Source organism: Python bivittatus, unplaced genomic scaffold (assembly GCF_059951505.1).
Source record: "Python bivittatus isolate LINGU-HERP-01145 unplaced genomic scaffold, Pbiv_v1 ctg000020_np1212, whole genome shotgun sequence".
NCBI classification, from domain to species: Eukaryota; Metazoa; Chordata; class Lepidosauria; order Squamata; family Pythonidae; genus Python; species Python bivittatus.
Window position 1 is genome coordinate 25,256,046 of NW_028277030.1, and position 26,775 is coordinate 25,282,820.

Below are 26,775 nucleotides of genomic sequence, written 5' to 3' on the forward strand. Positions count from 1 at the left end.
ATTATAATCCATACATATCAAAACTAGGGCAAATGCACAATTAAGAAAATAGCTTCCCTGGTCATTTCCTGTTAGGACTAGGTGATCAAATATGTCTAAATGGCATGGCCCAACTGAAACATTTCAATAGCAAAGGACACTCTGAAAAGTGCAATTTATTGCATTTCCCAATTGTGGAATCTCCTTTACATTAGAATTTATAAAGATTTAGGGATTTTTTCTCATACCATCATAATAATATGGAAGCTGCTTTTCTGTGGAGAAGTGCTATAAATCTGCAGTCAAAACGGTGCTCCAAAAATGTGGTTGCTTCCCCTGAACTTTCCAGCTGAACGTTATCCGACTGGGAAAGACGGCAGTAATAGAATGGGGGAAAAAAACCTCGTGGTAGGCATCACTCCTTCGTTTCAGAATATCAAACTGGGTGAGCAGTGGTGCGATGCTGATGTCGCCATTTTGATGAAAGGAGCAACATCTTGCGGACGCCCCCAGATTATCTAGCTTTGCTGCCAGTGGCGAGTATCAGGGCTACTTTGAACTGAATTAACATTTAAATGTAATGTTTGCAATGTATTTTGTTACTTTTACGTCCTAAAGCTTTCTAGATTGTGGGCTGGGAACCAGTACATCTGCCTCCAATTGATATCACTCACTTGTCAATTGCAGCTTTGTAGGTATTAGCTGTTATTAAGACTTAAGGCTGAGTCATGGACACATTTCTGACAAGATCCTAAAGAATCAGCAGACTTGTTCAGTACTATCGGCATACCAGTTTTGCAATTACGATACAAAGGTGTTGGATATTTTTTGTTTGGGCACACACTCTCACACTGTATGCATCCTGTTATGTATTAGGGATGTGCAAATAATCCTTCATGCTATTCAAACCATTGGTTCAAAATGAAACATTGATTTGCTCTGGAAAAAGGTATTGCTACATTTGCACAAAAGTGTTCAATCAATAAAATGAATCATTTTGATTCTGAGATTCGATCAAATTAACTTCAACTCTGCAAACGTTCCCCAGCCCTGCCAACATTTATACATATACATGAGGGTTTATATGCTGATAAATAGAAAACCTGTTGCCTAAAGAAGCCAGCTTTCCAGAATGAAGCGGGTTGGTAAATACCTGATCCTTATATAAGTCTATGTTAGATCATTCCTACTTTGACCCAGCAATGACATTTGAGCTTCTTCACATTTTTTCAGTTATTATTTTTGGTTATTCTGTATTATTTTTAAGATATGGAAACCTGCATGTCCTTCATGTGTCAAAATAGGTACATTCAGCCTGTGTGGAAAACAAGGTTTTTACAATCTGTCTCCTATTAAGAAATTGGCGCCTTCAGGCAAAAGGCTGCCTTCACTTCTGCATAAAATAGGCCTCAATGTTTAATGCAGTTCCCTGCAAATGAACAGCTATTAGTCAGCCGCATTTTTATATAATTATTGGCAGTGGAGAGGAAACATGAATACTCTGAACTATTTCCACCCAAATAAAACAGAAGCTACTCAGAGAGCTTCCAAAGAAGTAGGTGGACCAAAGTAAGAAGTGTTAGAAAACAGGGTGGGGAGGAAATTCAAATACTCTCACCCAAGCTGCTCTTCAAAAAGCAGGAAGGAACCAAGCATCTAAAAAAAAAAAAAAAAGCATACTTATTGTAGGAGTTTAATTGGAAAGTAGCTTAAACTCTGGCTGCATTTTAAAACTAATTCTTTTCCAAGTTTACATATTAGTGAAGTTTTTAAGCTGCCACTCGAAAGAGTAACATTGTAAGGCAACAACTGAGCCAAAAACTCATCTAGAGAAGAAAACACTGGCGAGAAATAGCTAAATGTTCAGAATTGTCAAAGATGCAGCATGGAGCACTAAATGAGATGTTCATACAGCTTTTTATTTTAGGTTATGTCTAGACTCCAAGGGAGGAGAGTCCCAAATGACCAGATCTTGAAGTAGGTTTTAATCTCTGCAACATTGTTTTATGTTGAAATATGCAGTACGTATTTATGTTATTCAAGTGTGATTACATGGGGTTTGGAGTTTATAGCTAGGTTATAGCTATAACCTCAATTGCAGCCCCAAGATAGGTAAAACCAACATTTTAGAGCCTATTTTTGCATTGTGGGATCATAAAAGGGTTAAATGAGTGCTATAAACATGTAGACTTAAAGGGCTTTAAATTTAAACTCCTTTAAACTTAACTCCTTCTCCAAAGACTACCAGCTATTTCCCATTAGGGGGCTTTAAGCAGCAAAATAGGTGTCTTATGCCTCTTTAAAGTCTCCATATTCTCCCTAAGTCCCTTAACACTAATATAGGTCCAACAATATTGACTTTACTCTTGCCAGTGATATCACAGTACGATTGGCCATAGTAACTGAGGTCCTTCAGGTAGGGCAGAAAATTGTTTAATGAACCACAGGCTGAAAACTTTGCCTAACCCAACTTACAGGTAGATTAAATTACATAGAGCAGAGCCATCAATCTGGTTAACTCAGTGATTGGTCCTGGCCTTCCAGGGTTTGGAGCAAATTTCCCTTACATTTTCAAGAATTTGCCCACTGATTGCATGGCTTAATACTGTCCTCAGTAAAGTATCTTTTTTCTGAGAAATCAAGAAGTAAATTAACATGATACAGAGGGCTACTAGTAATGGCACCTTCCAGGCACACTTTTACATTCTACTGATTTACATGTGAGGACATTTACTTAAGGCTGACACTTTTATATGAAACTAAAACTCTCTGAATTTAATGTAAGATAATAACAAATATATGGGACTGTGGTCCACATCCACCCTACTGAAAGGATTGGTCAGTTCCTTGTAGATACCTCAAGGTTGAAAGAATCTTGCCTAGGTAAGAAAGATATTCAATGAGACAGAGTTTCAAACAAATGTATTTATCCTAAAAACAGGCAAGGAGCAATGTTTTCCCTGAAGTTTGCCACAGTTGGTGTGGGATTGGAGGGGGAAAAAAAGCCATCACGAGTTAAGTTTAGTTAAATATGCACAATTTTGTTTATTGAAGAGATTAGGACAAAAAACATTAAACCAAATACAAGACAAAGCACCAGAGGCAGTAAAATCCCACCATGCACATCACCAATCTTTCTTCCTACAAGTTTATAAAATAAATGTTTAAAAAAAGAAGAAGAAGAAGAAGAAGTCCCTCAACACAGCACCATCTTCAGAGTGTAAAAACATTACTCTTTTATATTCTCAGATACCAAAATAGAAGCAAGGCAGGTCAGCTGCAGCTTTGTCTCTTGATAAGGAACTCTGAACCACCATCTTTGAGAGTGGGATCAAAACCTTCCCGCAGGGCAGGTGAAGAGCATTCATACGTCAAATGCCAAGTAGCTGTACGCACATGCCACAGACTATAATTAAGCACAAAATTCAAGTAACATTTACATACTACAGAGCCCACATGTACCTATCCAAAAAACAGGACCACTTCACAAAAACGCATACAGGCAGTAACATCAGAACAGCTGAGGTACTGGAAACACAAATATCTATGCCAAAAAGATGGGTTGGTTTTCTGCTGTTTCCTCCAATGTCATACAGCAATATAAAAGCAGTAATAAAAATCATTTGCCAGTCTAAATCAAAATGAAAGCTTTAACAAAGAAGGGGTGGAACTGTGGGGGGAAGGGGGGCTAAAATATGTCAGTCAGGGACAGGATTACCTGAAGAGAAATATAAGTTTGTTAACTACAGCATGTAACATGTCACCCCAAGTCAACCCGTAATTGAAGTACTGGCTTAAATTCATCACAACTGTGACAGATTCATCAATAAATAAAATCTTGACAATAAAAAAGGTGCATATTACGATGTACTTTTCAGGAGACAGATCTGTGTCCCAGCAACGTTCAGCTTATTAACAGGTGAATGAACAGAAAAGTAAAAGAGCATCCTTGTTGTAAGTCAAAAATGAAAGCACGAGAACCCAGGCCACTGCCTTACCAAGATACTTGGGGTAAAGGTGGGGGTGGGTGGCACGTATTTCTTACTTCAGAAAGATCCACCTTCTGTTCCTACTCAGGACATATAGAGTCTTAGCTGGTTCTAAAATCCAATTTGTTCCCTCCTTTGAGTAATCCAAAAGATATCCTCCTCACCCCACATGGTCAACGTTATGTGCAGTAGGTAAAAGTGAAAGCCAGTATTTCAACAGTCTTTGAAAAACAAAAGAAAAGTAGACAATTATTCTGGTCTTTTGCTAGTATGGTAAAAAAGTCTGATTTCTGGCTCCCTGTAAGAAAAGCCCACGAAAACCAATGGCTTGTATTCAACTACATCCACTCTGCTGACAGAAAGCTCTTTGATCCAGTGGACGCTATGGATAGAAGATGGGGAGGGTCATTCCCACACATTTCTTCTATAGGCTCTTGTATAATTTCTCAGGAGCATCCCCTTGGGTGGCGAGGGGAGAGGGACAGCTCATCAACAAAAATCAGTTGTCACACAGAGAAGCCGTCACTAGATCAAAGAGTCTTCTGTAGGTTGTGGTGGGGAGAACATCTGAATACAACTCAACTGATTACAAGAGTTTCCCTCTTCAAAGGAATGGAGCATTCCAAATATCATTTCTTCTAGCCAAAAAGAGTTTTTTTTTTAAACTTATGTCTGTCAATTTAAAACTAGGAATCCAGAGACATGTTCAAAAGCTGTTTAGCACTCACTTCTCATATCTTCCTTTGTGCACTTCCCACCCGCCCTCCTGAAGATGAAGCCCACTGCAACTATTAAACATCTGATTTTGAAAACAGGAAACAAAGGAACAAAATAATAGCTAATTGTACCTTCCCTGAAAAATGGCTGAAGTTAAATATCTAACAGTGCGATGCCAAGATGCAAGAGTTCCTATTCACTGGGAATCATATTGTATTTGAATGAAATGGAATCCGGACTGGAGTAGCGGCTGCATCGGAACGTTGAGTGTGCAGCGTCCTTGGCTCCATAAAGATGAGAAGTTACAGCTGCTCCATGCTGCTACCTCCTCCTTTTCTTTTGATGTCAGTCTAACTTGATAGCAACGATTCCTCCTGCCTAGCCATTCTCAAGCTACATCTGTCCTTGAGCATTCCTTCTCCAGCCTAAACAAAACAAAACAAAAACTTCCTCCAAGTGGTCTTTTCTGCTATCAAGCCAGGATGAGACATAGATATAATTGGGCATTTTCAGAAAGGTCTCCCTTCATGTTGTCCTTTCTGGACCATGCATTACCCAAGCTAGTCCTGACACTTAGTTAAAGAATGGATCAGAATCCTCTTCCATGTTAACATCAGGCACCAGCTGATCTGTTACTTCCTTAGCACCATATCCTGAATTAGACACATTAAAATCTGTGGAAAACCAAGGGTGGTCCAGAATTTCCTGCGAAGTCAGCCTCTCTGAGGGCTCTCGGCGCAGGATGCTACGTATAAGGCATTTTGCCTTGGGGGACAAAGTCTCTGGAATGCTGAACTGCCCACGGCGGATTTTACTGAAGAGAGAACTCGGTTCAATGTCATGAAATGGATAGCGTCCGACTAGCATTGTGTACAGCATGACTCCTAGACTCCACACGTCCGCTGCTTTGCCGGAGTAGCTGCCATTTGTGTTCAAGATTTCTGGGCTCACGTAGGCCGGACATCCGTGCTTATCAGAAAGGGAGTCGTCATTTCCTCGCAATATGTAAGCATCTTCAAGGCTCTCCAATTTTACTCTAGACCTGCAGAGCAAGAAATGACAGACCAAAGATTAGACTCACTGACAATGATGCGTAAGTGGCATCAAAGAAAAGGCAAGAATATTCACTCTCAGGCTAGGATGCAGAGTAATACCCATCAGGTTCCCTACCCCTCGTAACTTCATAACGTTTTTTTAAAAGCTCCTTAAAAAAGAAAAAGAAAGGAATTCTAGCAGGCCACAAGGAGCCAGCCTCCAGTATTATCTGTATGTCTAGGAAAGCCACAAATTAGCCCTATAAGCATACCCAGATGTCCTGGGTTAGAGGCAGAGGACATATCAAGTACCAACCTGACATTTTGGGGGGGGGGGGTAACTGGTAACATCCCACAGCTGCTATTCTGTGAGCGGGCATGCCCTCACATCCAAACCTAATTTCCAGAATAACTGATTGTTCCCATAAAGTCTTCTTCATGCTTTATCATTCTGTGCATTTACTAATCTGTTAAGGTATGTCATACAAGATGTGATAAGTGTTTGATTTCCATTGTTGTTATGCATTTATTTAGAAAATTTATATAGACACCCATCTTACATATAAACTCTGGGCAGCTATTTCCAAAAATAGATGGAAAATTTGCAGATCTAGGCCATCTCTAATATAGCCTGAAATCCCATGCTGAATTATCCACTTAGATAAATGCACAAGGAAGACTGACAACCTACTAAGTGTACACATGAAGTGGATCCTTCCCCTGAATCAAATTGATTTGACCCACCACAAACATATGGTTAAAAAGTTGGTTTACACATTCATTTAAAGGTAGATGTGTACATCTCTAGATATATAAGGGGGGCCCCAAAAAAACCCAGAATTATCTTCTGGAGGGCAGTCCCCTTGTAGTACAGGTTTCCCCCGCTGGGTGTTTTAGGAACCCGTCTGCATCAGCGCACCAGCTGGGTTGTTGTGAGAGGCTGTGCTCGGCTTCAGTGAGTTTTTTTTTAGAGACTCTTTCAACGCGTTTGCCTATTTCGTGATGGGCGATTCGTGCCTCGCTTGCTCACACCTGAACAAAGAGGCAATCGCTAGACTGCGTGCCACGCTTTGAAGGAGCAGTTGGAGGCTGACCCTGATTTTTTTTTCAAAAGTCATAACCAGAGATGAATCTTGGTGCTACGCCTACGACCCCGAAACGAAACAGCAATCCAGCCAATGGAAAGCTGCCCACCACCCAAAAAAGCACAAGTGAAGTCGAACGTGAAAACAATGATCATCTGTTTCTTTGAAGTGAGAGGGATTGTGCACTCGGAACTTGTTCCTCCGGGTGAAATGGTCAACTAAAGTTTTTATCTGGAAGTTTTGAGAAGGTTGCGTCACAATTTGTAGAAGAAACATCCCGAGTTGTGGCAAACAGGTGACTGGTTCTTCCACCATGACAACGCACCTGCACACACCGTGCTGAGTGTTCAGCAGTTTTTGACCAAAAACGGCATGACCCTTGTGCCCCACCCTCCCTATTCACCCGATCTCGCCCCGTGCGACTTTTTCTTGTTCCCCGGATGAAAAAAGTCCTCAAAGGGAAACGTTTTGCTGATGTGGAGGAGGTGAAACAAAAAACGGCAGAAGCACTAAAAGGCATCAAAATCGACGAGTTCAAAACCTGTTTTGAGCAGTGGAAAAACGTCTCAATAGGTGTATTGCATCAGATGGAGAGTACTTTGAAGGTGACTGAAGTTTGAACATGTAAAAATAAATACATGATTTTTTATAAATAAATTCCGGGGTTTTTTGGGGGGGGTCCCCCCTTGTATGTGTACAGAAAGAAAGACAGTACAGTGTTTTTTCCAGTCAAACCATATAGCTCAGGGTTACTCCATCTACTTGATACTGTCTGTAGTAGCTGGTCGTCAGTCACTCTGCTGGGTCTCACAAAAGCTAACTTTGAGATGTCAAGGATAACATCTGGCAATTTTTGCAAGCAAAGCATGTGCTTTATAACTGAGTTAGAGCTTTCCCCATGCTTGAGAAATCAGTAAACAGCTCTTAGTCCCTGTGAATGATGATCTCATAAAATCCAAGCATATGAGCTCAGTATCTGCAAAATCTCTACTACTACACTAAATAAAACCAACTTTATTACAGCTGATCTCAATCTTGAACATCAGTTCTTTGGGAATGTAACTATTCCTGCTAGCCCTAAGAAAATAAAATACCCCTGAAGGGTATATAAGTTGGCTAACTCTGGCATATTCATTCACTTAAAGGAAGTAATGCATCACACTAAACATGCAGAGATTTATTATAAAACTATTTATTCAATGGCAGCTTCTGGATTGCTCACACATGTCCCTTTGCTTAAATACTGATTAACCTGTACCACTGTCACCAGCAATGAACTGCCTATTATTGCAGAGACATAAAACATGAAACAATACTAGAAAGCACAGCACATTTTACTTTTTTCCTCCTGAATGGACTGTTGGAAAGAAATTACGTAAAGGGGCTCAGAATTCTGCCTGTCCATCAGAAGGGTAACTCTCCAAAAACTGATCAGAAAATGACCAAATTTGGTATGCTGGGAAAAATCAGCAAAAATAAAAGTGAGCTTGAAAATAGACCAGATCCATCTTGGGGCTGCAGAGAAAAACTTTCCAGGAAAAAAAAAAAAGCGCAATGAGAAAAGCAGCTGGACAGTAACTTGGAAGTCTACTGATGGCTCCATATGAATCTTTGTCCCTCCTGGTTATGTCTTCCAGCCCAGAGCATACGCAGCTTGCCCTTCTCTTCCCAATGTACATATACACCCAAACATACACACATGCAATAGAGGGAGGGAGCAGAAAATACACGGAGAGGAAGGCAATGCGTTACTTCATTACCCAGAACAAAATTCAGATGTTTCCTAGGGCGCCTGCTGGTAAAAGAATGTCAGAAACATGCTGTGCAGACTTTCCTTCCCTTGTTGTTTTAGCCTTGGTTACCTTTAAAAAGAACTTCCCCGGGCCTCTACATTTTCCTGATTTTGTCCTTTGATATAAAACCTTGCTGAATGTCGCTCCCTCCTCTTCTCTCAGTTCTTCCCTCTCCTCCCAAGATATCTGATCCCAAACATATTGTGGGATTGATGAAGGAGAGCTTGCTTCTTTTGTTACACTTCTGCCTCTTTCAACAATGCACATTGGAATAGCTACTATCTTTGCACTGGATTTATACCAGCAAAATAAAACAGAAAAAACAAAGCTACCATCTCCTGGATTTAAGAATCAAGGGCCTGCATTCAGAAGAGAGCAGATTTTGTTTAAAACTAGACCACTGAACAACAGCTGGCATTAATCCACTTGTTCTACCGTAATCTCCAGCAGGATCAAGCAAAGGAGCAGTAGCCATGTTTTCATTCTGCTGAATGGATGAGACCAAAGCAAGTACATCAAGGATCAACATCTGTGTTACACACTCTCCCCCTCACACACACACACAAATGCTTCATGCATTATAAAAATAATAACAAGTTTCCAGAAAGGATCATGACCTGCCTCGAGCAAGCCTTGCATTAACTGAGTGTCGAGAATTGTTGCTATAAGGTATACTATGCAGTCAGGACTAATAGCCAGGATTCACAGTATTGGTTTGTTTGACCTCATCACTGATGTGAAGCAAGATAACATTCACCCGACTCTGAGAAAAAAAATGGGAAAGAATAAGATTCTTCTCCAAAAGTCAGTAAAATGGGTTGTCCCTCTCTCTCCCACCTTCTCTGCCCACACCAAAGGTCACAGCTAACCTGAAAAAGTAAAGACCCCTTCCTCTTGAGCCTGATTCCTGGCAAGTGCATCTGTGCCATTTCCTCAGCAGAACGGTGCAAGGGGTTGGCCGCTGCCTTTTTGCAGGATGCCTTTTCGACGTCCCAGTCTGGCCACGAGCACCTGGATTCCCAGGTGACGTCCCATCCCTGCAGCCCTTGTCAAGAAAAGCAAGCTCACTAGTTTCTCCAAATGGCCTGTGGTGTGCAAAGAACTGGGGAAGCTGTGTCCATCTTTCAGGTTAGATAAATGCCATCAATAGTTATACGGTTAAGATTTATAGCCACCGCTGCCAGTAATTGTGCTGACCAGCTACTGCCAAGCCTACAGCATAAGCTGAGCTGACACAACCCTTCATGTAGTATTTCAAGCAGCTAGTTACTGGCACCACAAATTCTCTAACTGGACTTCCAGCAATTGCTTGTGTCTTTCTGTTCCAACTCTAGCTATGGGAATGATAGCATGAAGATTTGATAAATACGGGCTTTCACAGCTAGATAAGATCTGCTTTATAAAACTTACTATATAACGTAAAGCTTCTTCTCAAGGCTAGCGTAATTACAGTATATCATTTCAATTCAGAAAGTAGAGATGGAGCAGACACTTGGAAAGACAGCATTATGCATTTATCAGATCACTGATAGAACCCTGCATTATTATATTGCTTAAGAAAACAATCAAGCCTGAATCATTGCTATTTAAAAAGGGGAAGCTATTCTGTCTATGAATGCTTTCCCATTACTGGTGAATGAAACCACAAAAGTGCAATCAGAGGGCAGCAAATAGCACTCAAACGGGAAATGCGTCTTTGTCCCCATAGAAACCGGCAGGGAAGCCCATGAAAAACAATACTATTCTTATCAATGCCACATTCATTACTTGAGTGCATTCAGACATGGCTCTTCAGCAATGTAAGGAAACTTGATCAGTTCAGCTTCTTTCAGAGTAAACTCCTGAGTTGATATTTCTGAAGAACCATTAGCACATCTTAGATATTTCCTACATTGGGTCATCATATTCTTCTTGGAAAAGAGAACTTTTGAGGACTTTAAATAATTCCTGACTTACAGGAAAATTTTGTGAGCAGAACATGATACTCCATGTTGTTTACAAAGAAGTACCTCCAGGAGGGAAGGTTGGTGGATAATAAAATATTTGACTTGACTCTGCTGATGTGAAGGGGGAACAAAAAAAACCTGTCTATCTCAGAAACAGGATGTGGTACAGCACCATCAGTTAGAATGTTAGTGTGACTTATGATTTATCCCATCCCAGTAACGTTTTAACATTATGGTTTCAAACAGAAGTAGCAGAATTTCCTATGCTCCCACTTCAATTAATAAGAGTACAGATGGAGGTAGATCATGGGAAAAGTAATACACAGACCTTAACAGGGAATAGAAATTTCCTATGAAAACGAACCACATGGAGATAGGTCACTGTCTCTATGTATGTTTACAGCTCTCCAAATGATTGGCTGTAAATTAGAAGGTCCTTGGACAATCAGCCTAGGAGGGGCAAAAATTAAGTGCATACTGGTGGCATGGCTCAGGACTTGAGCCCCTAGCCTGTGTACACAAAGATAAAATTGCAAGCAATTTGATATAGTTAAACCAGTGAGAAGAGATTGTGTCACAAAGTAGTTCCCCACACCCCCATATTCATTGCTGCCAAGTTTTCTAGCACAATTCTTTAAAGATTTTATTAATGATAAAGTCTTTTATAGGATCTTAAAGAACAGAAGTGAAGTCTGCCTTATTTACTGCACTAGCACCAAAGCCTCAGAAATTATGCAGCATGGTTTCCATGAACAAGAATGTGAGCTAAAAAGTCCCCAAACCATAGCTCAACCATGAACTCACTCCTTTGTCTTAGAAAAATGTTGCTTTCTCTAAGGTAGCAAATGGTAACCATTTATTTTATCAGGTTAACATAAGTTCAGCACTGTGTATTCCTGGAATGTCTTAGCAGTATTCTTTAGGGACCCAGTCACCATCATCTTAGTAGATGATTTAGTCATTTCCTCGATAGTGCTTCCATATAATAGGACAACTCAGCTCTCAAGGTTGGAAAAATTCAAAATGGGTCATAAGCAACCTTTACATTAGAAGTGGATCCCAGCAGCTGACCAGGCTGTCTGAGGCTGCTCAAAAACAACGGTAAAACCACAGATTCTTCATACCTGTTTTGTATAGTGTATTCTTGGGTGAGGATTATCATCTTTGTGTCTCAATTTTCACCAAAGCTGGCCCCACATTTAGCATCTGGGGCTGAAAAGTTGGCTTAAATAATTAGATTGTTCTCACCCCAGAAGTTCCAAAAACTATCAAGAAGGGGTTATTCTAGCATTCAGAACAGTGATGAAGGAATGAATCAAGTATGACAATACAGCATTGTCCCCAGGGATCTCGAGGGGCTGTCAAAAAGTAAGTGAAGCTACAGTTTCCTGACTTTTCTGCAGAGCAGCACCAGATAAGAATACTTTAGTTAAGTGCCAAGTTCTAGATAATTTTTCCTTTTATACTACTTTATCATTTTGGTAGTAGCCTAAGAAAAAGATACAAATATTAAAGAATAGCTAACTACAGAAGTAACTAAATTGGAATAGTTTAAGGTAGCCTTTCCCATTCTTGTACCCTCCCCACCCCAAGATATATTGGGATTATAATACCTTCCCCACAAGAACATGAATTCTGGATCATAACACATGTTTTAAAAGAATATGGCAAAAAACCACACCAAAATGGGTGACTTTCTTAATACTGTACACAGAATGTTCAATTCTCTGATTTAAATGCATCTCAGGATGACATCTTTTAAAAAAGTGAAATGTACCATATGTACACCTTACAAAACATCATAATCCATAATGGAAAGTTGGAATCTAATAGTGAACTTGTTTAATAGAAAAAGCACTATGTATGTACTTTGAAGCCAAATGAAGTTACATAACTAATCCACTTTTTACCATTTGATAAATGAGATGTGCTGCCTGGGAGGACAAAAATCAGCCTTCCCACACACTGGCAAATTCAAAATTCATTAGGAAAAGCATTAGTTTTCTGGGATGAAATGTGACCTCTGCTTTCACCTTCCACCACTAAGGAGCTATTCTATTTGACCCTGCAACTTTTTGTTCTGTTCTGAGTTAATAAGGTCTATTCATCTTCATATCGATAACCATGTCTTCGTGTGGGGGGAAGGCAAAAAGGTTCAAGGATGCATGGTATGGACCCAGCATGTACATTAGACCAAGCAAAATAAAAAAGCAAGAATATATTGGTGGCAAAAAGAAGGGACAAAAGAGAAAGGCTCCAGAAAAGGGTGGTGGGAAGGGGAATTAGGAATATTACATGATTATCACTAATTGGCATCATTACAAAACCAATCTGATGTCCCACAAAATGATTCGTATTGATTTTTAAGAGTTTCAAATGCATTCCTCCATCTTCTTAAATGTTATTAACGTTCAAAATGAACCGAGACAGACACTACAGATACACTGTTTGGCTCCATACAGGCATCCTTAGAAAATAAAATTGTTGGGTGGCCATTTTGTTTGTGCCTGGAAAAACAAATCCAAGGTAAACGTGGGAAGTTGGGGAAAGGAGAGCTATTTCACCTGTTTGGCTTCTAGTGATTATGTGTTCTCTGGCATGGCCACACCCGCCACGGCCAGCATTTAAGGAACAAACAAGCCCCTTCACAGCAGCCATACCAGGAGCATACCTGTTAACACTCCAAATGTGCCGCCAGCTCAAAGCTACCATCCTACCCATGCCGGAGAATGCAACTCACAACAAGGGCTTCCCTGGTGTCTGTTTCAGTGAGTCAGCCAAACCCACAAACCACATGAGGACTCTGTTGATCCCTGCTAAGCTACACAGAAGATCTGAGAGAAGCAAAATCTGTGCAAATAGCAGAGCTTATAGGGCGACTGCTGCACCAAACACACCACCTGTTGGCTCTCTTTTCCTCTTCGTACACAATTCCAGTTTAACTAGCCACAGGGAACTGCTGCCAGAACCATGGTGTAAACCACAATACTAAACTCGCTGACTTAGAAGGTAAATGCCATTAAGAGACAAGACATACAAGGAGAAGTACATGAAGCAGGTCCTGCTGGCTTCAGTGTACATAGTGGGAGTAGTAAAAAGAAGAAAAAAAATGGTTCCAGCCCAGCCTCCTCTCTTCATTGTTTATATTTTTATAGAAATCCCTAGTTACCTGAGCATCTGAAAATCTGAATCACCATCTAAGAATTTGGAATGTTATCTTCAGTCCTGTCAATCTCACCAGTCCAGAGATTATGATTCTAATGCCAATAGGACTGGCATCTAAATGACGACTCCTAGCACCAGATGAAGATACCTAGGATTACTTCTGTTTATGGCAGAAACATCTGAGATATCTGCTCTCAGAGGTTGATTCACCAATTTCCTGTGTGGCCTTCAGCAAGGAACTGTCAGATTCAGTTCCTCAGTTGCAAAAATGGAAATAAAACCAGTATTGTTCATCAGGTTGCACAGAGAATGATTAGTGTAAGACCACAAAGTGTTCCATGACTGGATATTACTACAAAGATTAATACATTGATCTACTGACTTCTTTGGCACAGGTCAGCTGAGAAACTCAGTGCTAAGACACATCTTAAAATAGCCTTATTGAGTCTCTCATAATTCCTAGATGGGTTTCTTTGGTTTGTTTTCAAGGAAGGTAATACTGTATATGGGTTTATTCTTCCTGAAAGCACTGTTAGAGCTTATTAACTGAAGATCAGCAGACTGTCATAAAGTATAACAGGTGGAGAAGACAAAGATCCAATGCTTAAGACAAATCTATTACTTGGCAAGAAGTAGGGAATGAGCTTGCATCACTGGTCATATTTTGGGGACAATTTCCTTTCCCTGAATTTTCAAAACCAAACCAAAGCCTAGAAATGAACCAAAGCTATCTTCAGAAAGATAGGCAATGCTATACTTTGTTTGAGCCCCTGTAGTTAAGCCTTGAGTCCAACTCACTGTAGTGACTTTCCTGTGGACTAAAAATATAAAAGCAGGTCAGCTTTTATGAGTCTTGTCAGTCCAGAGATCATGATTCTAATGCAAACGCCAATTCCAACAGCAACTGACCAGATAATTATAATAAATATATATACTCCTCATGGACAATTCAAATCAATTTTAATAAACTGTACATCTATACATTAAAATTCTGGTACTGTTCCTAATATTAAACATAATGAGAAAATATTACTAACTCCTGATCTAGAGATGTTTCCCATTGTTAAAAAAAAGCAGCCACTAGAATGCAAAAAGCTCTTAAAACACAATAAAATCTTTTAAAAAAATGTTACTAGTAAAACTGATTAACAAGTATGAATTTTAAGCATTAAATATTATGACAGCTAACATCTGAATTTAATTGAAGACTTAAAGTACTCATTGAATATTAATAATTTGCTGGCAGGACAAAATTATTGCAACAGAAAAAAGTGATAACACAAAAGCTCAACATATTATTTTAATTTCAAAACATCATCTTAAGTTATTTCAGGCAGTGCTAATAGCTTGACTATCAGTAACACTGATCAAAATAATCAGTCAATTAGATGAAAATGAGAAGGGATCAATCTTTTGTATTTGGGCACTAGCATAAAAGGTAATACTCTTCTAGACACAACAATTCAGCCCCAAAAATGATATATCAACCATCAGAAAATCTCCTAAGTCTACTTAGGGAACGAACGTAAAATATAAATATCAAAAATATGGTAGATCACATTGTGTCACACAAACAGTTCAAGTAGGCATCCCTTAAGCGCTCAGATATAACTAGTTGATCTTAATCATCAGGATCCAAGGCCTTATACCCTCTCCCTCCCATAGTGCACATATGTCAAAGTTGTAAAACCTCAAACAAACAGAAACACAATTCATGTAGCAGCGTAAGGACTGCCTATTAATCTCCTACAGGATGAGGTTGAGCACCAGAACATTACATCACAACCAAGAATACATCAAAGCAAGGTGCCAGTTCAAAACAAAGTATATGCTTGAGCATACATAGCTACATGGAACTTCTGAACAAAGACTCTATCTCAAAATATACAGTGCTCTACTTCCAAACAGGAAATAAGCAGGACTCATGTGGACAAGGCACCATCATCAGGAAGCAAGGAGCATACAAGAATGTTAGGAAATGGAAGTGCAATTTATGGAACAAGAATGGAGTTTCACACAAGGAATTACTGCCTCATTTTATACAAACATACACAATATAGAAATCTGAAAGTTAGGGTTTCAAAGAGCATGGAAGCCTCCCTGGATGCAAAAGATCCCTGACTGTTGGTCTACTTCCCTCATGGAGGGAACACATGGAGCACAATGGGGAAGAGGAGAGACTGAACTAGTGTGTTCGTTATTCACTATACACTAAAGCAGGACACCTCAGTATGAATTAGAAGTTCCTTCTCGGCAGTAAGAGAAATGCATTCCATATTCTGCACATCCTAATCAAGCAACCATTGTATACATACGACTTTCCAGAAGGAAGGAATGAGCACTATGCTGAAGTCTAAAACTCTTAAAAGCAACCATCTGCCCATCACTTTTAATAACTACTGAGAATGCCCATTCAGCTTGAAACTGAAAAGGAGAACTATTGCCACTACAGTAATGTTGAATAGCTAATACTAACAGGCTATTATAGGCTTGCACAAATCATCCCTGCCCAGATGAGTAATTTCTATAGGCTTATGAAACATTCCCATATTTTTACAGATGTTTTATAATGAACATGAATTACACCAAGGCTTGCCTACAGTACCATGTAAATGGATCAACCTCAACAGATTACTTTACCATATAAATAATTTTTTGTTTTACCTATACAACTTGCTTTGTTATGCAACACAAGTCCTTTTTGACCATTCCTCCTCTTATGTTCTAGGACTATGCAAAGCTTCAGATTCAGTTCTGAAGAAATGTTTTGAAATGTGTGGGAATACAAAGGCAGCACTCACATGGGGCTCATTAAAGCAGCTGTGTGCATTTCCAAGATCATGCTGCTGTGCAGGAAAGCTTATGCTGCAGTACCACAATCCTAAGAACAGATGAAGCTGCTTTAGTGAGTCACCCCCAGGTGTTCCATTCCTATTTCTGTGCATTGTAAAACACATCTTCTGAATCAAACCTGAAGCACTGCAGTGCCCAACTGTGTTCCCTACAGGTTCTAAATCCAAGGTCTAAATCAAATGGAAAGCCTGTGCATGCAGGACACATGATGTGCTTCTCAGAGAGATGGGAGCAGAGCCAAGCCAAGTCATGGTGAGACTATCACACAGATTCCTGACCTCCCCAGACACATAATGGGACAAACTAAAGGCGAACAGGTAAAGTCTCCTTCAAGCCAAGCTCAGTTCCTGGTTAATTTATGGCCATGTCTGTGACATTTTCCTGGCACCAATATGAAAGACGCTTGCTACTCTCTTCCCTGTTTTTCAATTTCCCAGTCTAGGCTGTAGTCCTCGTATTCCCTGGAGGTCTCTTATCCAAATACTTGCTAACCAGGTCCAACTCTGTTTCATTTCTTGAGCCCAGATACAATCAGCAAATGCTGCCACCTGCTGAGAAATAGTTGATTTAATGATGGCCAAACAAGGTGGCATCTTGTTGGTCTAGCAGCTGGTCAAACATTCCCTTCACTTATTTGTTTTCAGCCTATTAAAATAAACTGCTAGAATAAAGTAAGGATACTCAGCCATCCACAGCATTTCAAAAAGGCTTTATGAAAGCAGAGAAGAGCACAAAGCAATATAGCAATTTCTCACTTTTTTTAATCCCTTGTAAGCCATCTGAAAACAAAGTAACAATATTTTGTTTCTAATCCTCAATATTATAACTTGATTCACTGATGTATCTGTAATCATTAGCTCGTATAAATATAGCCTAGGAAACTATACAAAAGGAATTTGACTCTTCCAGGATTCAAACCACACTGAATGCTAGTCTGCGTTATCTGCCTGCTAAATTATGCCATTAAGGTAAATGAGAGGAAAAATTAGGAAAGGTCAAAATACTAATTCTTATTTACGTTACTGAGACATTTTCAAAATTTTCATTTTTTAAAGATATCACAATAATAAGCTATATCCTTCTGCTGTACTCTCTCATTTGTCAATGCATTTATTAAAAAAAAAATTACAAAATTTAAGTCAAGCTTCATACTGTTCATTTTTTGCTCTCTGTGTCTGGTTATGCGCACCTGTAGTTCTCAAGAGTTACCTGGGAGTATTTTTTTGTTAGCAGTGAGTAATAGCACAAATGTAATTTTACACAGAAATGTCTCTAAACGTTTCAGGACCTCTGCTTCAAAACTGAAGCACCCAGGAACATCAACTTCTTGCAAACCAATACAGGGCACAGAGCCAAAACTATACTTTTTAATATTTGGTTTGCATCAGCAGACAGTGTTTGAGTTCACATGTGTGAATCCTGCTGCCTAGAATTCAAAGAAGAGGCATATAAATGTTTGTAAATAAATAAATCCTATATTGTGTAACCAAAGTTTGTCAAATAAGCCATAATCAGCCTGGCTCACAAGTTATAAACCATAGGATACAAAATATTCACATAACATCCTCAGTTAAACCAAGCAAACCATACTGTAGTTTTAGGTGTTGTTTGTGATCCCACTTAAGTCAGAGCTTTAAACATATGTCAGATGCTCTTCTTCAAAAGGCATTCCCTCCAATAAGCAATGAAGGACAGCCTAATGCTTAGGGATGTGCAAAACTCATCAATTCCAGAGAACCCCAGAACATTCCACTCCCTCTCCAGACCATGCTGAACCCCGCCCCCATGCTGTCTGGGAGCTGTTCTGAGAGTATTGAAAGCAAATCCTCGAAACTGGAAGCAGATTAGAGAATTTACTTCTGGAAACCACAAACTCCTCCAGAACAGCATGGTCCAATAAGTAAAATGAATGAAAGCATCATCCAGAGGGAAACTGGAATGTGCTGTTTCCAAATTGGCAAGCTCTACATATCCCTACTGGTGACCGACCAATGCAAGACTCTTGCAACTGATGCAGAGTGGAGCAGAAGGAGATCAACTTTCTAGGTATGTATCTTCAAGGATGATGAGGCAGGGCACCACACCAAAATTGTAGCACAAGTCAAATGTAAAAATATCCCTTCTATCTTATTTTTTAAAATTTATTTTTAGAAAAGCACTTAAAGTAACATGCAAGCATTCAGATCAGGTAACATTTTTAAAAACTGAGAAATAATAGAAGTATCAAAGCAAGTTTTGGCACTTTCAAAATTTTTCAAACAGGCTTGCGCTTCATGAACCTAATGAATCAAACTGTAGTCTCTGAAAACTCATGACATGATCCAACTGTTAGTCTTTTAAGGTACCCCACATTCTCCTGTTTTTGCTGCAACAGACTGACATTGACACCACTTTGGAAATGATGAAAATGTACAGATAACAGCTAAAAATAGCAGCTGCAACTCTATTTAGGCAAGACTTGGTCCATGAAATAGTTTTTTGGGGTGGAAAGAAAAGAATATGTGCTTCTAGAATTTGGCTGCCACATGATGGGCTCGAGAACATGACTCATGAAACGCTCTTCCCAGTGAACCAGTTGAAAGGGGAAGGGTCAAGAACGCAGCTAAAACAACACATGCGCAATAGTAATATTAATAGTTCCATATAAGAAAGCAGCTTGTTATGAAACAACTGTCCAAAAGCTCACCTCATGGGGAAATTTTATTAATTTTTTGTAAATAAATCAAGATGGGATATATATAGATAGGTATCACATGGATGGGGAACTATGGCTCTCCAAAGGTTGCTGAGATACGAACCCCAGCAACCCTAATCAGCATGTTGGGAGTTGCAGTTCAGGTATAGTGATTATGATATGGGTGTGACAGTGGAGAGACCCAGGTTCAAGATCACCCCCAACCATGGAATCTCATGAGGTGACTTTGGAATCATCTTTTCCTCTCAGCCCATGTAATGTGCCTTGAGCAACCGGAAGGGTACCAATCTAACAAGTAAACAAACATCTGGGAGGCCACAGGCTAAGTGGTGGCTTCTCCTCAACCCAAACATTTCTAAGGAAGCAAAAGATGAGCAACTTGCTTCCCTCAACCTCCACTAATTTCCTCTATTTCTACACAAGGTCAGGTTTAACCAAAGAAATGTACAATAGCAGTAGTCTGAAAACAAGCCTTTTGAAATGGCAAACCACGGCAATCCCTTCTCTGGTGTGGGGGGGGGATCAGGGGAAGAGACATATTTCCTCACCTTTCTTCATCCTTGAAAATGAATTTCCGCAGTTTGAGATCCCGCAGGACGAGCCCACCATCATGACAGTGTGCTACAGCGGAGGCTATCTGATAGAAAAGCTTGGCTGCCTCTTCCTCCTTCAGCTTCTTGCAGGTACGAACAAAGGAATGCATGTCCCCATAGCTCCGCTCAAAGAACACATAGGCTTTTGTCTCTCCAAGAATCACTTCGGTAATTTGGTTGATGTTGTCATGAGGAGGCAGACAAAAACATGGCGCAAGTAATTCTTGGTAGCAGCCAATATCGAACACCTAGAATTTGAGTTGGCAATAAAGGAAAGGGTTACCAAAAGCAAGACAAGAAAAACTCCAGCACACTGTTGTAGACATGAAAAGTTAGAACCTGGTCAATACCAGATCAAGAAACACCTTGAATTAAGCAAGCATTGCCCAGTGTGTTGAGACAATAAGCCCCAGAATTCCCAGCCAGCACACAGACTTTGGGGATTCTGGAAGCTGCAATCCCAACACATCTGCAGGGTGACAAGGCTGAGAAAGGAGGAGTTAACTGTAACAGCCATTTTTATTTAAATACTTGATGCCCTGGGCAGGCATTTCCCATAATGAAACTTTGTTTTCCCCTCCCCCAGGTCCCAAAACTGGCTAGTGAAAATATCAAAGGTTCTAGCTGGGGAAGGGAAAGGATGTATTTTTTCTCAATGAAAACAAAAAGAGATTTAAAAAAAAAAAAAAAAAAAGCTCTCTGGATGAGAAAGAGGGAGAGGGAAAATTAAAAATCCATGACAGTCCAGCATCTGATTTAATTCTGTATTTGAGATACAATGCCTGGTGCCTTTCAGTAAAAGGAAGTTTACCAGGCTATAAGTCTTGTGCTTTCCTCCCATAATTTGAATGGAATTCTAGAACAGCGTTTGCAAAATAAGCAGTGCTCCCTATTTTTACTGGAAAGGCCTGTGTCATCAGGTACACAAGGCCTGCAAGCACAGCTCTGCCAATATTCAGTGCACTACTGCATGATATGGTCCACTTTTTTATTCCCTGATAGTGAGAAGAACCAGAGAGGTTACTTTTCCTTTCAGACTGTAGGCAAAACCATTTACAGCTACAGATCAATAATTAATACATTGGCTCCACTTTCTGACAGAGACACAAAAGGAGAACCCAAGGCTAAAGGATTTCTGCATCCCTATCATCCCAGTGGGTTTCTATTACCAAACTGAAGGGTCCTGCCAAAGCTTCTTACTGACCCAGCCACTCTTTCCAAGATACATGGCAAAAGATACTTCTCTTCCCTTCCCCAATGTTGTAATAAGAACATAAGCGGCGCCCTCCTGGTTCAGACTCCTGGCCCATCTCATCCAGCAGTCTCTTCTCACAGTGGCCAACCAACTGCACAGGGAAGTCCACTAGTGTCCCAGCAGATGGCCTTCAGTCACACTGCCATCAAGGTAAATCCATGACTTCCGTAAGTTGTATGGTGTTCCACACAAACACCAAATTAGGTTCACAGTAAGCTGTAATATGATTGGTTTGACATTAGCTCAGCATGCTTGTGAACTCAAACACTGGGATTTACAATTATGATTTAAACAAGAAAGATGACAAGAGTCTTCTCTGCATACACTTTAGCCACTCAATCACGCATGCTTCTTGGCTGGATTCACATGAGAAGCTCACGACAACCACATTTTAGTCTAGCGCCTCATGTAAACCCAGGCTGTAAGGGGTCAGTTTCTGGTCCACTATTGTATGCAAATGTTGACAATTGGGTTAATTCAGTAAACCATGGTTAAATTAACTGTGGGCAAATCTTTAATATGGACTGTCTTGCTGGGCTCAAAAGGTCCATAGCTATGATGGAGAGGAACTTTCTGCCAGTGCTTTTAAGAGATGGAGGGGACATGGAGTTGCTCAGATCTCAGGGTAAGTGTCTGAAAGACATGAGAAAAGAGGAAAGGTTGTGGGATGCTGTAAACTTCAAAATCTCTTTGTTTGTGATGACTTGTATAGGAGAAGAGGAGGAGATGCATATATTTATTACAGGCGCTTTCAGGTCACTTCAATTAAAAGAAAACAAATAGAAGCACATAAAAACTCTTCTTGAGAAAATACTAGGGATATGTCTACTGCCTTTAGGTTGGACTGAGCCCCACTGCATTTCATTTTAATCAAGAGTTCAGGCTGGTTGGCCTTTTGACACTTCTAGGCAAGTGTCTCTTTAAGAGCAAGCATATCCCTTATGTGCTTATGAATGAAAATGCTCCAATACTCCCAACATTAAAAAAATTACACTAATCTGCCAATCATAAAAATGAAGTACTCTCAGTAGGTATGACCAATATTATGGGTAAATTTCATACCCTTGTTCCCTTAGGAATGAAGGCCAGAAAGTTAGAAAGCCAGGTTAATATTATTACTAGGCATGCCACCAGACTGTGTTGTACAAGGTAAGGTTAAATGTGATTTACTTTTGTTATTGCAGCAGTCATGATAAAAAAAAGTAGACTTTTGCTATAATTAAGGTCTAAGGATGTGAGCTTGTCCTTATCATATGTCAAAATCTATTTTAAGGTATTTCTGTCATCTTCTGAGATGGGACAGCACTTGCTTTCCCATCTTTACAGAGATTTCTATGCATGAAGAAATAAGACTCTGTCTAATTCAGTGAGTCATGCTCCGAGGTGAGCGTGAATGGGATTCGAGCATCTACCCTTATCCGTTTGATAGCACTCTAGCAAAATGTTTCTTGAAAACTGAATGCAAACTTTGGCATTCTGTGATCTGCTTCACATTTTTAATGCCCCTCGAGAGCTTTGAAAAATGGATGACAAAATGAAAATCTTTTACTCAGAGAGACTAATAACTGTCCAAGCGCTCTATCTGAAAAGGGAAGAGCAAGTGCAAGTAGATTTTGGTAATACTGCATGAGGTCCACTCAGAATGAAATATCAACTACTTAATGTGGGAGGCAGAGACAGTAGACTTCAATCACCCCTGTCCCTGTTCAGCCAGCCTTCCACAGCCTCGAGTGATGCTGAATGGCTACATTCACAACTGTGTCTCCCTGAGAAATTAGATCAACTTTCAAGTACATTAAAAAGTGCAATCTTTAAACAGCATTTTCCTTAACAGCCATGCAAAACTGTCACTTCAGATTGACTTTTAAAGGCTTTTCTCAGTTGAATGTTGTTGTTCTTTACATCAGAATGCCTGATTCTTAATTACTTTGAGCTCTGAAAAGGAAAACAGAGATCACCTGGAGTCCAAGAGGAGTGTAATAGTCACTAAGAGGTGCCCAACAAAATTAAGATTTATTGTTATCTGAGCAGCCACATATGCAGGAATAGTATTTAGAAAGAACAAGCACAAGAGAGAAATATTTGAAGGAACAGAGTTATTACTGGAAATGTACCAGTGCTGCAGTTCAACTATTTCCTATATTGGCATTTAGCTTTTAATTATGGAGCATGCTTAATGGAATCCTCCAAGATTACTTACTATGACCAAGCAACTAAAGATGATTATTATCATGAGCATGGTTGAAAATGGTAATTCTTGGGGGATCTACATGTTTGCTACAAGGCATATTTCCTCCTGGTTGCAAGAGGCATTATGTGAAGACTATTTTTTTTTCCCCAAAAATCACTTCTTAAAAATTTCAAGTGGAGGTGTACAAGCTCTTTGCATGTTCACATGTAAACATCTCATTTGGGGGATTTCAGTTGCTCTTTCTGCAGGATGCCAAAAATATTTTAATCTCCATCTTTCTTAATAAGCTAATGAATATATTTTAAATAATGGATACAATTAGCCCATTTTCCAGCACCTTGCAATGGACAACACGCAAGATCAAATGCTCAGTGGGATATAAACAGTACAAACTATTGAAAACTAAATCCTCATTAAGATCCAGCAGCCGTGACTCACAAGTGACCAATACATTTATACTGCCCTGCAAAGCAAGTCTTTACAAGCAACCAGAGAGTGTAATTTAATTTTCCCACCACATATGAATCTAAATAAAACCATCCACTAGTTAGCAGGACTGTACAAAGCTACTTTAATTATTTTAGGGTGTTAATGGGCCTCTTGTTTGTTTCCAACCATCAATGAACCCAGGATTACAAGTCGCTTTTACTTATTCTTTTAAAATACCTTACCTGTGCATTTTGAAAAGAAATCTAACATTTAAAAGATACAAAAATGACAATTTTCTCTGTGTTGCCATCTGATAAAGGGCAAAGAAATCTGGTGCATTAAGCAGCCAAGGAAGAGTATACGCAGCACTTTAGGAACAAAGGAAACAGAATGGCCTCAGTGAATGAGTGCTAGTTCCCCCCTAGACAAGCATGAAGGGGTTTCCTCCCCCCCACCCCCCATAGTTCACAATGAAGCTAAAGAGGGCAGGGGCTGGGAAGCCAGTAACGTAGCAAGGGTAAGCAAAATTATTTGTCTTCAAAATGCAATTCTGCAAGGCTTTTGAATCCTTGCTCAAACGTGGGGGGTGGTGTTTGCAAACAACCCATCAGTGTAAAAAGGACTGAGCAGCCCGGCGGATTAAAAATCGGCTCTGCAGCTAGATCCTTCGGATGTTTTTTTTGGAAAGGAAACTGCTGCTCTATCAGGCTTGTTCCCAAATAAGTATGTACAGAGGATTACAGTCCTAGTCAGACAAAGCTACCAGCATGCAATGGCTAACTTGCCTGAAAAATATAGTCTACTCTCCCCATACACACACACACACACCCGCCCCAGGCAGAAGTATCCTGAGAACAGGAAGGATTGGTGTCCTGTAAGTTGAACAAAAATCAGAAGAGAAAGCAAGCAATATATCCAGGGATTCCGATTTTAAACACAACTCCCCCCCTTTCTAGTCCTTCCTCCCCCGCGGCTTTGGCTGTAGGCCACCGTTATAACGTGGCCATTGTCTGGAAAGTTGCTGAGAGCCGTTTAATTATGCAAGGCTTTTGTTTGTTTAATTAAATTTCACCCGGCGCCTAAATCAGAGGCTCCCCCCCCCCAGCACACACTCCCTGAGCACTCTCTAAAAATAAACTCGCTAGACAGGGAAAGGCCACAATCCGTCTGCGAGATTCGGTGCAAGAAGGGAAGAGGCAGGAAAGTTACCTTGCAAACCAGCTGCTCCTCGCTGTGCAGATGTACGGCCCGGAAAATGTGATCCCCTTCCAGAGGCTCCAGGAGTAAGTATTTCCCAATGCAAGAAACGCAATGCGACAAGTTCGGAGTCTCTGGCGGGCTCGGTGAGCCAAGGTTGGGGCTAAAACTCTGGCTGGATTCGGTCTGTCTTATAGTCGAGAGCTCTTCGAAATCCTGGGTTTTATTCCGAGGTCTTCCATACCGTGCTATCGTGATGGGGGTTGACCTTTGTATGTTCATGGGGATGGAGAACAAACCCTCCAAGAAATCCCCCCAATTTCTCTCTCTCGCGCACACACAACCCTTCGGTGTTATCGGTCGCTCGCCTCAGGCCGGCCGCACGAATGCCTTTGTGCTGTGGTGGGAAGAGTGCTCGGAGGGCAGGTTTATGCGGGATCTACAGTCCACTTGGTAGCGCAAAGAGAAACCGGAGCTCGCACATCGGCGGGGGAACGTGGGATCAGCCGAGCGGTTCTTCCCACCGAGCCCCGGCACGTTCGCTTCGAACGCCGGCTATCTTTGTGCTCAGGAGCTGCGAAGTAACGCAAAGTAGCGAACGGAGCAAAACGGGGCCTTGCAGGGAACGCCGCCGGGTTTACAATAAAAACGCCTGGAAACGCGGGTTCGTTATCAGTCTCCGATTCCTAGTCGCTCCCCTCGAAATCTTCACACGGTGACTTGAACGTGCTACAGCAGACGGCGGGGTTCTCTTTTTCTTGCTTTTTCAATAGGTTTTTTTTTAACCTACTTTAGACTGTAGATGGCGTCTGATCCTTTTTCCTCGTGGAAAGGACTATTCAGAAAAGCATCCAGAAACAAATAAATAAAAAATAGCAACCGAGTATTTAACTTCAGCGGGTTACCGAGAAGCTCCGCTAACGGTGCGGGAGTACGCTATTGGATAGCAGGGTTTTTTTTCTTTCACGCAACCTCCTTTTCGGTGGAAGCAAGCCGTTTCCCAAACTAAAGGCGCCGCTCCTACCAGGAAATGAAGTGCGCAAAGCTCCACAAGCTGCGGCGCTGATTTGGTGGCGTGCGTCGGCTTCCTTTGATCAGACGGAAAAGTGCAATCAAGGACAAGGCTAGATCGATGCTCTTTAGCTTTCCATTGGCCTGGAGATGATTTCCTCCGGTCTTTCTTCGTTGTTCCCCAGATCGTTTGAGTGCAGCGTACATGCAAGCAAGGAAAGAGACCACGAAGGGCGAAAAAAAAGGGAAAGCGCTGCAGGGGAAAAAAAAACACCCTCCCGACGGTCTTCTTAGCCCCCTCCCCAGAGTCCTGAGATGCAGAAAAAGAGGAAGGAGGGAGGCAGGCGATGCAGCCACTTCGATATGAGTGTGCGTATGTATGAATGTATGTGTGTATATTTCCGGCGTCGATCTTTATTCCTAGAGGTAGAAGGAGGGGGGAGGAAAGGGATGGCCGAGCCAATCCCTTTCAGCAAGACATCGTCTCTTCACCATGTATTAATAGTTACTTACGTGGCTGAGAGTCTTGCTGCTTCTCGCCGTGCCTCCCTACTCAGCGTCAGAAGCGGCGGCGGCGGCAGCTGTAGCAGCAACTCCGGCGCTACACTGACACCGCGCAGCGGCTCACTGCCCGCTCCTCGCCGCGGCGCAGCGCTCTGGCTGCCAGGAGAACGCCCGCCCCACGCCGAACGGCCTCCCCATTGAGCCAAGGAAGCGTCAATCACGCGAGCAGCCTGCCAACCCTCTCTACGTCTCCTCCTCCTCCTCGTCTTTCTCCTTTCCACTCATTCAATGAGCCGGTTTCAGGGTAAACAAGGTGAAATATCCTTCCGCTGAGCAGGC

General features: G+C 40.9%; 1 protein-coding gene across 1 annotated transcript; it reads right to left on the reverse strand.

Moving 5' to 3' along the window:
• Positions 1-26,775, reverse strand: TRIB2 (tribbles pseudokinase 2). The gene is made up of 3 exons (XM_007440495.4): positions 24,934-26,775; positions 19,805-20,097; positions 1-5,727 (listed from the first exon to the last, which is right to left on the reverse strand). The coding sequence occupies exons 1-3, from the start codon at positions 25,201-25,203 to the stop codon at positions 5,259-5,261; spliced, it is 1,032 nt and encodes a 343-aa protein (XP_007440557.1). The 5' UTR covers positions 25,204-26,775; the 3' UTR covers positions 1-5,258.